Here is a 13,388-nt window from a genome sequence, read left to right on the forward strand (position 1 = left end):
ACTTAGTGAGGCCCTTTGCAACTCAGTGAGACCCTGTTTCAAAATAAAGAATATAAAATAGGGCTGAGGGTGTAGCTTGGAGGTAGAATTCCCCTAGGTTCAGTCCCCAAGTTCTACAGGAGAAAAAAAAATTCCCCTAGGTAAAAATGAAAATTCTTCATTATAGCTCTTTTGTACCTCTGAATACTGAATCAGGTAAAGTCACAACCTAAGCAAAATAATTTAACATGCAAAAATTAACCTTCCCCCAAACTTTGACTATAGTCCTTGAACATCTGAGGAAAAAAGAAAAAAAGAAAAAGAGCCAAGCACTGTGGTACGTGCCTGTCAACCCAGTACTTGGGAGGCTGACAGGAGGACTGTAGACTCAAGGCCAGCCTCAGCAACTTCATAAGACCTGGCTCAAAATAGAAAAGGAAGAAGTGTAGCTTGGACGCAGAACTAAGTTGAATTTCCAGTAAAAAGAATACTAATTTTTTGCAGGGCGTGGTGGCGCATACTTGTAATCCCAGTACTTGGGAGGCTAAAACTGGAGGATCACGGTTCACAGACAGCCTCAGCTACTTAGTGAGGCCCTCCGCAACTCAGTGAGGCCCTGTTCAAAATAAAGAAAAAAAATAGGGCTAGGAGGTAGCTTGAAGGTAGAATGTCCTGGGTGGAACCCAGGACACACACACACAAAGTAATGTTTAAAAAGTGGACTTAAAGTCTATGTTTTTCCTGATCTGATGGAGTAAGATACATATAGCACAGTCTATGTTGTATGTGTGCTAAAAAAAACCTCTGTACCTGAGGACAACTTAAAACTTCACTCCCAGTTAATAAAAACAGGACGTAGCAGACTATGTTAAACAAGACCACATGGATGCAATCAACAAAATCTAAAATGTGCTAAACAAGACAAGTGAATTCTTTCATCTAGAAGTTGCAAAAATATATAAAAAGGGGGAAAGTTCATAGATTAATTAGAGACTCCAAAGATATATTCAACTAAATATGACCCTTGTAGGGATTTAAATAAACACTTTTTTGCGTGTGCTTATTGAATTTATTTTCTCTTAAAACTTTTTAGCATAGGACTAGGAGTATAGTATTGGAAAGTTCATAGATTGAGTCTATGAATCTGGGCTTGGCGGCACACACTTGTAATCTCAGTACTTGGGAGGCTGAGACAGGAGGATGGCAGGTTCACAGCCAGCCTCAGCTACTGAGTGAGGCTCTCAGCAACTTAGTGAGACCCTGTTTCCAAATAAAGTATAAAAGAGGTCTAGGAGTATAGCCCGGAGGTAGAAAGCCCCTGGGATCCACCCCCAGGACCACCAAAAAAAAAAAAAAAAAAAAGAACAGTTTTGAAAAAGAACAAAGTTGGAAGTCTCATACTTTCTGATTTGAAAACTTACTAGAAACCTACAGTAATCAAACCATGGAGTACTGGCATAAAGACAGACTTCTAAGCCAATGGGATAAAAAGAAAAGATAGCTAGGCATGGTGGTACACGCCTGCAGTCCGAGCATTTGGGAGGCTGAGACAGGAGGGCTGCAGGTTCAAGGTCGGCCTCGACAATTCTGTGAGACTCTCAGCAACCTGAGGCCCTATTTAAGACCAAGCGTAAAGGGTGGGTGCAGCTCAGAGGCAGAGCTCCCTGAGTTCCATCCCCATGCCGCCCAAGACAGAAGGGCTGATAAAGCTTCAGTCCAGACATGATGGCGTGCTCCTCTGACCCCAGCAATCCAGGCTGGGGATCCACACACACGGCGAGCCTGGCCGCATCTAAAGAGCTGGGATGCAGTTCGGGGTTCAGCACAATTGGATTTAGTTTCCAGGACCACAAAAAAAATTTTTAACTTAATTTTTATTTAATTTTTTGGCACTGGGGATTGGACCCAGAAGTATTCTATCATGTAGCTATACCCCGCTGCTTTTGTTTTTATTTATTCTTTTTATTTTGAGTCTCACCAAGTTGCAGAGGGCCTTGCTAAGTTTCTGAGGCTGACCTTAAATCTGTAATCCCTGTCTCAGATGCCCAAATACCGGGATTACAGGCATGTGCCACCACACCCACTTAAATTTGATTTTGAAAATGTAAAGTACGAGTTGCATCCATAACCCCAGTACTTGGGGGCTAGGCAAGAGGACTGCAAGTCTGAAACCAACCTCAGCAACTCAAGTAGGTTCTCATCAACTTAGCAAAACCCTATTTCCAAACCAAAAAATAAAAAATAAAAATAGGGCTGGGCTGGGTTCAATTCCCACCCCCACCACTCAAAAAAAAAAAAAGTTGAGTCAGCTAGGTGCAGTGGTGCACACCTTAATACCTGTACTTGGGAGGCTAAGACAAGAGGATCGCAGGTTCTAAGCCAACCTTGGCAACATGAGACCCTGTTTCAAAATAGAAAATAAAATCAGGCTGGGGATGTAGTTCAGGGATGGAAGGCCCCTTACCACAAAAAAAAAAAAAAGAAAAGAGCGGAGGGGTCCCTGCCAAAGGACTCTAGGGAGGACAGCCCGCAGCGCTCAAGCTCCCTTGGCAGCTTTACTTCCACAGTCTGTCCTCCCTCCCCCCGGGGTTACAGAACGAGGCCAGGCATCACAATAGCTCCGTCTCAGCCTGTCTTACTCTACGTTACTTTGTGACCCTCCACCTCAGCCCGGGAGCAGCTGGATTGCAGGCTTGGCACCCACCCCTGGCCTTTCCATCTCCCCGGTAGATCTTGAGGACTATCTGAACAGGAAGATAGAGACGTGGAACATTTCCCTGCTCACATCCTCAAGTATTAGTGACCCGAACAAGGGAGGAACAGATACAACTAAAGATGTGCACATATTATTCCTGGAAACTTCAGAATCACTAAAGGGCTAGTGCTTCCTCCATCTGCCATCAAGCACTGCAAAGGATAAAACAGTCCCTGCTGCGGCTCTGGTGTTATATGACCAGAAGGGGGCGCTGCAGCGGGTACAAGGCCACACCAGCCATCAGTCTGTGCTGGGTTTTCCTGCCCTTCTTGGAGGCTCCAATCAGCCGCCTCCTTCAAGGTGGCCCAGAAAGCAATCTCCTGGCACCTCCGGAAGCCTGGAAGCGGAGAGTAGGAGGGGAAAGTAGGAGGGGAAAACGTGACCTCTGTGTCCCAAAAAAGGACTTTTTGGGTGGGGCTGGGGGCCCCAGAGATTGAACCCAGGGGCATTCTGCCTCTGTTCCATAACCTCCCACCCAGTTTTATTTTTTACTTTGAAATAGTCTCACTAAATTGCTGAGGCTGGCCTCAAACCTGCAATCCTCCTATCTCAGTCTCCCAAGTGCTGGGATTACAGGCATGTGCCACCATGTTCAGCTAAAAGGGGAGGCCTTTAAAGAAAAATGAACAGAATGAGCCTCTTTGCTGCCTTGAGAAATTGTAGCCCTTGCCTCCGGATAGCACCTCACAATGCTGTTAAGAGTCATGCCACTCTCCCCCAGAAACCCATGCAGGGTGCCAGCAGAGGTGCACACAAACCCTGCCAACCTCAAGGGTGGCCGCCCCAAGGCACAGGGAAAAGGAAAGCAAGAATAACCCCCAGTGTAGCCAGCTTCCTCTGCTTAGAGAGGACTGGGACACAAACAGGCAAGTGATAATCCACCAGAATGTGTTACTGTGTGTCTAGCAGACTGTAAAACTGGTCCTATGATCAAACAAAAGCTGCCAGTAGTCGGCACCTGGGCTGTACAACTAACCCAGCGAGGGAGGACTGGGTCCCAGCCAAGCCTAGGCAACTTAGTGAGCCCGTTTCAAAATAAAAATTAAAAATAGGGCTGGGGGTAGAGTGCTGCTGGGTTCATCCCCAGTGCCACAAAAAAAGAAAAGAATAAAACTTCTGGACTTAAGAAACCAACGCCTTTCCTTGATCTCAAACCTCCTTTCACTGCCGCCTCTTTCTCCTGTGGCCTCCCAAGAGCGGCCTACCCTGCAGGGCTCCAAGTCCTGCCCGCCAGTGCTCATCAAGGGCACTAAGGCGCTCCGCAGTGCCAACCCCACAGTCACCGCTAAGCCCTCACCCCGCAGGGCGGCTGGCAGCCCGACGCGCTCGCTTCCTTCCTGAAATGCTGCTGGCACTTGGCTTCCACGGCACTGTTCTCGGCTGTGTCTACCTGAGTGGCCATTTCTGCCCAGCCTTCTCCCTAGAGCATCCTTCACCCCCTCCACCTCTAGCGCTTTGTTTTTATTGGTGCATTGTACTGTCCATCGCCGGGAGGTTGGATAGGAACAGACACGCACACGCACGGGAGTGTCTCCCCGCCCCACCCACTCCCTCCCCGTTCCTAGTGCTGACCTTGGTGCCAGTGACTTCCTGGGTGAACCAGCCTGGTTTGCTCTGCCTCCTCGCCAAGCTTCCCTTCCACACCCCGCTCCCTCCCCACCCTCCACTGCTCTACTAGTCTCTCCCCGTACTTATCTGAAGCCTCTCTGTTTCCCATTTTCTCTCTAACTCTACATATGAGTGAAAACATATGGCCCTTCACTTTATGGGACTGGCTAATCTCACTTAGCATAAAATTGTCTAGTTCCAGCCATTTTCCTGCAAGTGACATAATTTTGTTCTTCTTTATGGCTGAGTAGAATTCCATTATGTCTACATAACACATAATAATTGTGTGTGTGTGTGTGTGTGTGTGTGTGTGTGTGTGTGTGGTACTGGGGATAGAACAGAGGGGCATTCTACCTCTGAGCTACACCCCCAGCCCTATTTTCTCTTATTTTGAACCAGGGTCTCACTGAGTTGCAAAGGGCCTCACTAAATATTAGCTGAGGCTGTCCGTGAACCGTGATCCTCCTGTCTCAGCCTCTTGAATGTTGGGATTACAAGCATGCCTACCACACCCAGCTCTATAAGAGTCTTGTAATCCATTTGCTAGTTAATAGACACTAGGCTGGGTCTACAGTTTGGCTATTGTGAATTACACTGCCGTATACATGGATATGCATATGCTCCTATGGTATTCGGATTTCAATTCCTCTGGCAAGAGCCCAAGAGGTAGCTGGTTCACAGCCTACCTCTCGGTACTGATGTGCCCACTTCGTCTATCAGTCCATTCTCTTCTCTTTAATTTCTCTTACTCCTCAGCTACTATTGCCCTCTGCAACTTGGTGAGCCCCTGTTTCAAAATAAAGAATAAAATAGGAGCTGGGCATGGTGGCGCATGCTTGTAATCCCCATGCTTGGGAGGCGGAGACAGGAGGATCGCGCAGGTTCGAAGCCAGTCTCACTGGCTTAGGAGACCCTGTTTCCAAAAATAAAAATATAAAAATACGTCTGGGAGTGTAGCCGAGAGGTAGAAGGGTTCCATCCCCACCAAAAAAAAAAAAAAATTATATATATATGAATTCTGTTCTATGGCAGAGTGGAGTTATACTCCCAGTCCTTTTACTTTTTATTTAAAAACAAGGTCCTAGCCGGGCGTGGTGGCGCACGCTTGTAATCCCAGCATTCGGGAGGCTGAGACCGAAGGATCGCAGTTCGCAGATTGCCTCAGCTACTTAGTGAGGCCCTTTGCAACTCAGTGAGACCCTGTTTCAAAATAAAGAATAAAAAATAGGGCAGGGGTGTAGCTCGGAGGTTGAACGCCCCTGGGTTCCATCCCCAGACCTGCAAAAAATAAAAATAAAAAAATAAAAATAAAAACAAGGTCCTGCTAAATGCGGAGGCTGCTTCCAACCTGCAATCCTCCCAGCTTGGCCTCCAAGCACAGGAACATGGCGTGCACCACGATGTGTGCACCACGATGCTCAGCTTCAGTCAGGAGTGTAAAGAATGTTACAAATCATCTAAACCGATCGATCGGGATACTAGAGTGACCAGATACAGCGTAGAAACTCAGTGGAGCCAAGGAGGTGGTCTAGGGGAGGGGGTGAGGAGAAAGGGTCCACGAGGGAGTCACTTCCACCTACATAATGAACATACGTGAGAATGACAGTACCAACCCCCAAGGAGAAGGGGCGGAGGAGTGGGAGGGGCCCAGGGAAGCCCAGCAGGTGCTGTGAACTGCATTGAGATTATAATGCACCAAAAGACAGGCGTGAAGGTGCACGCTTGTAATCCCAGTACTTCAGAGGCTGAGACAGGAGGATCGCAGTTTTGAGGGCAGCCTCAGCAAGCAGTGAGTCTCATCAACTTAATGAGAGCCTGTTTCAAAATAAAAATAAAATGGGGCTGGGGGTGTAGCTCAAAGGTAGAATGCCCCTGGGTTCCATCCCAGGTACTGCAAATAAATGAATAAATAAGTAAATAAATAAATAGTAAAGTCCTCAAAAGCATATAATTTTGGGGTTTTTTTTGGTGTTTGTTTTTTTGTTTTTACAGTTCTGGGGATGAAACCCAGGGATGTTCTACCTTCGAGCAACACTACCAGTCCAGTCCTCTTTTGTATTTTTTTTTTTTCTTTGCAGGTCTGGAGATGGAATCCAGGGGCATTCTACCTCCGAGCTACAGCCCCTGCCCTATTTTTTTTATTTTGAAACACAGTCTCACTAAGTTGCGGAGGGCCTCACTAAGTATCTGAGGCTGTCCACGAACTGCGATCCTCCAGTCTCAGCCTCCCGAATGCTAGGCATGTGCCACCAGGCCCGGCTTGTCTATTTTGTAGTCTTTATTTTGAAACAGGGTCTCACTGAGTTGTAGAGGGCCTCACTAAGTAGCTGAGGCTGGCCATGAACCTGTGATCCTCCTGTCTCAGCCTCTCAAATGCTGGGATTACAAGCATGCACGACCACACCCAGCTAAAAACATACACATTTTTAACAGTCACCCTTAGTATATTTGGAAAATTGGTTCCAGTGTCTCCTGCAGATACTAAAGTCCAGAGAAGCCAAGGCTCTTATATAAAATGTCACAGTATTTGCACATAAACTATGCACATCCTCCCATATACTTTAAATCATCTCTAGATTACTCATAATTCTCATACAATGTAAGTGCTGTACCAATTGTTATACTATTTTGTTTAGGGAATAATGACCAAAAGAAGTCTGTACGCATTCAGTACAGATGCAGTTTTTTTCCCCAAACATTTTGATCCACCATTGGTTGAATTCTCAGACATGAACCCATTGTTACCAACTATAATTAAGGATCTGGGCCGGGCGTAGTGGCACACGCTTGAAATCCCAGCATTTGGGAGGCTGAGACCAGAGGATCGCGGTTCGCGGACAGCCTCAGCTACTCAGTGAGGCCCTGTTTCAAAATAAAGAATAAAAAACTTGGGCAGGGGGTGTAGCTCGGAGATAAATGCCTCTAGGTTCCATCCCCACACCCCCCCCCAAAAAAAAAAAAAAAAAAAGAATCTGGGAGCCGGGCATGGTGGTGCACGCTTGTAATCCCAGCATTTGGGAGGTTAAAACATGAGGATCGTGGTTCGAGGACAGCTACTACTTAGTGAGGCCCTTTGAAACTCAGTAAGACCCTATTTCAAAATAAAGAAATAAAAAAAACAGGGCTGGTAGTATAACTCGGAAGTAGAGTGCCCCTGGATTCCACCCCCAGTACCGTAAAAAAAAAAAAAAATCTGGCAAGCCAGGCATGGTGGCGCACGCTTAAAATTCCAGCATTCGGGAGACTAAGACTGGAGGATCACCGTTTGTAGACAGTCTCAGCTGCTTAGTGAGGCCCTCTGCAACTTAGTAAGATCTTGTTTCAAAATAAAGAATAAAAAGGGTAGAGGGTGTAGCTTGGAGTTCAAATGCCCCCAGGTTCCATCCCTAGTACCATAAATAAATAAATAAATAAATAAGAATTTGGCAAAAAGAAGATTCCAAGAAGTCAAGAAGGAAGGCAGTGCGTACATATCCACTCTCCGCACTAGCAGCGACTCAAGTTCAACCTGAGCCTGACAGGAGCTGTACGAGTCGCTGACAGTGCAGTTCTGAAAACCCAGATGATGAACAGCAGTGCTGTAGATGCCAGGGTCTCCAGCCACACCTGGGACAGAGGGCAGCCAGCCAAGGCGGGCGGGGTGCCCTCCCATCACACCCTCCCCAGCGCCCACTGTGCCTGCAGGGGCTGCCTGGGGAGTAAGGCCAACCAAGCCACTGGCAGTGAGGTGAGAGCTGCCGCCAGGGAAAGGAGCCCCGCGCGCTCCCTGCTAGAGGTGAGGCCGAGCGGGGCAGGACGTGGAGAGTGCGTGAGTCCGGTAACAACCCGAGTCACAGGGCAGCTGCTCGGATGGACGACTAAGACCCGAAGGCAGTAACAGCAGCAAGCATGTGCTCCTTCAGGGAATCTCAAGAAGGGAGCACATTGTCCTGGGCTCTTCCAGATCCTGATGGTGATGATCTAATGGACGTTCAGTTACGTGAGGGTGGTCTGTTATGAGCAGATAAACTCTATTCCTCGGTGAGTACTATAAACAACTAGATCCTACACCATGAAAGGCTAAAGGCTAGAATTAATTGAAAAGCCCTGTGGCTGGCCAGATAACCTAACATCAGACTGAACATTAAAATGAAAGTTTCAATGCCACTTCAAGAACTAGAGGAGCCGGGCGTGGTGGCCACAACTGTAATCCCAGTACTCTGGAGGCTGAGGCAGGAGAACTGCAGATTCAAAGCCAGTCTCAGCAACTCAGTGAGACTGTTTCAAAATAAAAACTAAAACAGAGCAGGGAGAGTAGCTGAGAAGTAGAATGCCCTGAGTGCAAGCCTCAGTCCCACAGAGAAGCAGGGCCGCGGCGAGGCTGAGCGGCCAAGTGAGAGTCCTAGAGGGAGCCCGCTGCCCGGCACGCAGCGCCTTCCGGGAGCAGCAACCTACAGCACTGGAGGAGGCGGAGGCCGGCTTCGGAGGTCGTGAGCCTTCTCACAAGCTCTCCCCAGGAAACGCCCACGTAAGGACAGAAGCGTTAGCTGAGTGGGACCTCAGAGAACTCACGGCAGCACAGGCACTCAGAACATCTATTAGAAGGGCCTCACCACAGGACTGCCAGGCCTGGAGGGCGCCAGGCCCTCCCTGCAGCCTGGGGATCTGTGCGGCCGTGAGAGGCGAGCTACGCGGGAGCGGCCCTCCAGCACTGAATGAAACGAGGCCCCCGCGGAGGACGGCCCATTTCCCGGGAGCCAGCCTAGGACGCCGCTGCTGAGTGCTGTCTGCCTTTCTGACTACTGCTACCTACAAGTGCCATTTACAACACTGCACTCTCTCAGAAAAACGTCCCTTTGGTGGAATAAGGGGAAGGCAGGCTGTGCACTCAGTAAGACTCTCACCGTCCAGCAGGTCTTCCTCGTCATCCCTGTCATGCTCCTCCACTGCCACCTCCTCCTCCTCCTCCTCCTCTTCCGCATCCTCCAGCTCCACGTCCGGGTCCAGGTCTGGGTCACTCCCTGAGGCAGACTCGTCTGACATGGCTCCCAGAGGTCCTCAGTGGGCATTACCGACTCATGGTCCACTGCAGGGTCCTAGGAGGGGACAAAAGGCATCCCAGTCACCAAGGTTTCGCTTAGGAGCACATACAAGTCTTTCAACAAAATTCTTTAATGAATTCCCTGGAGACTGTCTTAGCACAGCAAGTTAATCCTATCCAAATCTCAGCCTTCTCCCTACATGTACTACCCTGGGACATGTCTGGCAGCTCTGCCAGCTCAAGCTTCTCCTGGCTGCTTGGACAATGTCCTAAAGTAACAACAAAAAGTAAACACCTCAGGATCCCCATCTGCTCACTCCTTCCTGCCTCGCCTGTCTCCTGAGCACCAACTCCCTGTGTCCATGCTACCTACCGAGCTACTCATACACACATAAGTACCTATGATCACAGGCACCATCCTGAGCACGACGGGAAAAAGGCAAAGTATGTATGGAGAGAGAAGGGCTGGTCTGTGCCAGGAGCTGCTGTTTTATGTGGGAATATCAGAGACACTCAATAAGCAGAAGCAGAAGGTAAGCAAGCCGTACAGGCATCTGGAGCCACGTTTTAGGCAGAGAGGACTCAAAGGGCTGGGCCCTGCAGCAAGAGTGACTGTGAACTCTAACAGTACAGCAATGTTTAGTTGCACCAATTTTTTAAACTTTACAGTGCAATACGTGTTATTTCTCTGAAGTAAACCAAAGGTATATTTCTCAAGGTTCTTGCTGACTTCTCTAGCAGCATTTGACGGAGGATCTTTTATATACATTTGTAATAGATAGAGGCAGACTGTAGATCCTTTTTTTAAAACTTAAGCCATGTACTAAGTTTTTGGTTGAAGTTGTGTGTGATAAGTTAGATGCATTATATTAACCAATACGAGTATATTTCTGTAAGCACAGTTATGCTGAAATAAAGTTTCAAAAAGAAAAAAAACTGAGTGGCTGAGTGAAAGAAGGCACGGGGCCCGCCTGGAGCAGCGCAGGCTCTGGCCACACGAGCGCCCAGGGGACAGGTCAGCCTCCAGTCACCCAAACCAAGGACTGCAGCGGGCCCCTGGCTGCCATGTCTCCCGGCCTACGAGCCTCAGCTCTTCCTCACCTCTTCGCCCAGTTTCAGACCCATTTCTTCCAGGAAGCCTTTAAACTTCCTGAGACTTCTGGAATCATTTTCCTCTCTGAACTCCATTAGCCATGCTAAGGAAACTCTTAATTTCCACCAAAGGATTCATTTACATGGGCAGTGTGTGTGCGTGCGTGTGCGTGTACGTGCGTGTGTGTGTGCGCGTGCATTCCACACCCCCGCCTCTCTCATCACGTTACCATTCATTATAAAGGTCACGTCTTAGTGGGGGGACAGGGTAAAGAGATAGCTCGACGGGTAGTTTTCTGACACTCAAGCATAGCAAAATGTTAACGTGCAGATTCCAAAGTTTTCATGATAAAAGTTGGGGGAGAAAGACCAAGACCAATCTCTTACAAGACAAACTGCTATAGACGATCACATAAAAATCAGGTGAGCCGGGCGTGGTGGCGCACGCTTGTAATCCCCGCGCTTGGGAGGCAGAGACAGGAGGATCGCGCAGGTTCGAAGCCAGCCGCGCGCGCTGGCTTAGGAGACCCTGTTTCCAAATAAAAATGTAATAATAGGTCTGGGAGTGTAGCCCAGAGGTAGAAGGGCTTCCAGGAACCCCAGTACCACCAAAAAATAAAAAAATAAAAAAAATCAGGTTATACTCAAATCCCTCATCTCCCAAAACAAAAACCGAAGCACAGTCTCATAATTATTTGACACAACAGCTATTCCAGAACTTAAACTCTTATTAAGATTCAGACACGACTTCCGGGAAGATGGCGACCGAGAAAAGCGGGGCTTAAGAGTCCCGCTAACAACCAATCTCCATTACCACAAAAAGAGCGCCTTTCATAGCCAGAAAACACCATCACCAGAAAAACAAAAAAACCACCAGGCTCCAGAGAGAAAGCGGACTGAGAACAGAGCTCAGGGCCACAGAGGAGACACACGCGCCTGAGGACGCGGCGGCAGCGGCGAACTCAGCGGACGGCTACAGCAAGCCGAGGTGAGCCGATGCAGAACAGCCAGGCGGGATCTTTCGGCATAGACAGCATTTAAAGCTCCCAGTGGCTGAGCTCAGCACACGCTGCAGGGATTCAGAGTAGAAATCAAAACCAGAGAAGAAAAAATACGCCAGCCTCATGGCCGAGGGCGTGGCAGAGGCGCCATATTGCCACCGGCGGCGGCAGCAGCAGTGAATTCACCGAGTCCAGTACAGCTATATCTACGTACTCAAGAACAGTGAGTCAAATTGCGGGCCACAGAGGAGAAATCCCAGTATTGTGCCTCCTGGGACTTGACCCAGTGAGGGAGTGGTGGTGGCAGAGATATCACACCATAGGAGAGCGTGCAACCTGGCACCCCCCATAGTTTAAAGCAGCCTCTATCGACTCCCTGGGTCGGAGACTCTGTGATACAACCCAGTAAAGGAGTAGTAGGGTCTGAGATAATACAGACTCGAGATCCAGAGCACCTTAAGTGAAGCCATAGTGACCCAAGGGAAGAACCCAGAGAAGGCACAAACCTCCGAAATCATGGGAAAGAGGAATAACACTGAAGTAATGAATGTGCACAACCCCACAACATCAGAACCTGATAAAACAGAAAATCAGAGATTTCTAGAAGATCAAATCAGGAAAATAACTGTAGAAATAATAGAGGTGCTTCGAAAAGAACTCAGAGAGAGCCAAAAAGAGATAAAGGATGCAATTAATGAAGTAAAGGCCTCAATTCAAAGCACAAACAACCGATTAGACCACATGGAGAACAGAATCTCGCTCTTAGAAGATGAGCAATCCAAAAATGAATGCATAGTTTCTAATCTAGAAAAAGATATCCAACAGCAGGAATCTGACATTGAAGAAATATGGGTCCATCTTAAGAGAGCTAACCTAAGAATAATTGGAATAGAGGAGGGAAAAGAAAGTGATACCAAAGGGATCAACAATCTCTTCAAGGAAGTAATAGCAGAAAATTTTCCAAATATAGAGCAAGAGGTTGATACACAGATCCAGGAAACTTATAGAACTCCCTTTAGACAGGATCCGAGAAGAGGATCCCCACGCCATATAATTGTCAAAATGATCAATGTGGAAGCCAAGCAGAGAATCTTAAAGGCAACAAAAACAAAGGGCCAAGTGACATTCAGAGGCAAACCAATTAGAATCACTCCAGACTTCCCAAACCAAGTCATGAGAGCCAGAAGGGCTTGGAGTAACATATTCCAAACTCTGAAAGAAAACAACTTCCAGCCAAAAATTTCCTATCCAGCAAAACTTTCTATCAAATTAGATGGAGAAATAAGAAGCTTCCATGACAAACAGAAACTGAAGGAATTTATGTCTTCAAAACCAGCGCTAGAGAAAATACTCAAAGAGATTAACTACAAAGAAGAAATAGGTAACACTCACCAGAACCAGAGAAACAAGAGTTTCCATCCAACAGACAACTAAGATTGGTTATCTGTGGAGATTCATTATTTATGTTAGTCTTTTACCTATCTCTAAGTTGTATTGTTTGCCTTTATTGTTGTTAATTTTTAGGATTTCTAGTTGGAATATTAATATACCTTCAGATATAGCATTTGGAAATATTTTATCCAATTCTATTAGTAACTTTTAACTCTGTTTACATTGTCTTTGGATATACAATATTTTCTTTTATTTTTTAGGGAGTTTGTATATTCTTCTGTTGCCTGTGCCATTGAAATCATATCCAAGAAATCACTGCCAATTTCAATGTTGTGAGGTTTTATGACCCAGATTTTCTCCTAAAAGTTTATAGTCTTAAGATTTATATTTAGGTCTTTTATCTATTTTGAGTTAATACTTGTATGTGGGATTAGGTAAGGGTCCAATTTTATTCTTTTCCATGTAATTATTATTTTTCAACAATATTTAGTTAAAAGATTATTATTTCCACCACCAATTGTTCGTGGAAACCTTGTCAAAA

The 13,388-nt window shown here is 47.0% G+C and overlaps 1 protein-coding gene across 3 annotated transcripts in view; it reads right to left on the reverse strand.

Moving 5' to 3' along the window:
- RAD54L2 (RAD54 like 2) overlaps positions 1–9,364 on the reverse strand; it is a gene marked incomplete at both ends in the record, with an annotated part of 44,105 nt that extends 34,741 nt beyond the window's left edge. For all 3 annotated transcript variants that reach the window (XM_080696416.1, XM_080696415.1, XM_080696414.1), the window contains one exon: positions 9,226–9,364. In XM_080696416.1, coding sequence (XP_080552542.1) covers positions 9,226–9,364 — 139 coding nt within the window. The remainder of the gene's footprint in view (positions 1–9,225) is intronic.
- Between the last annotated feature and the right edge of the window lie 4,024 nt (positions 9,365–13,388).

This window comes from Muscardinus avellanarius (assembly GCF_963383645.1).
Source record: "Muscardinus avellanarius genome assembly, chromosome: 5".
Taxonomy (NCBI): domain Eukaryota; kingdom Metazoa; phylum Chordata; class Mammalia; order Rodentia; family Gliridae; genus Muscardinus; species Muscardinus avellanarius.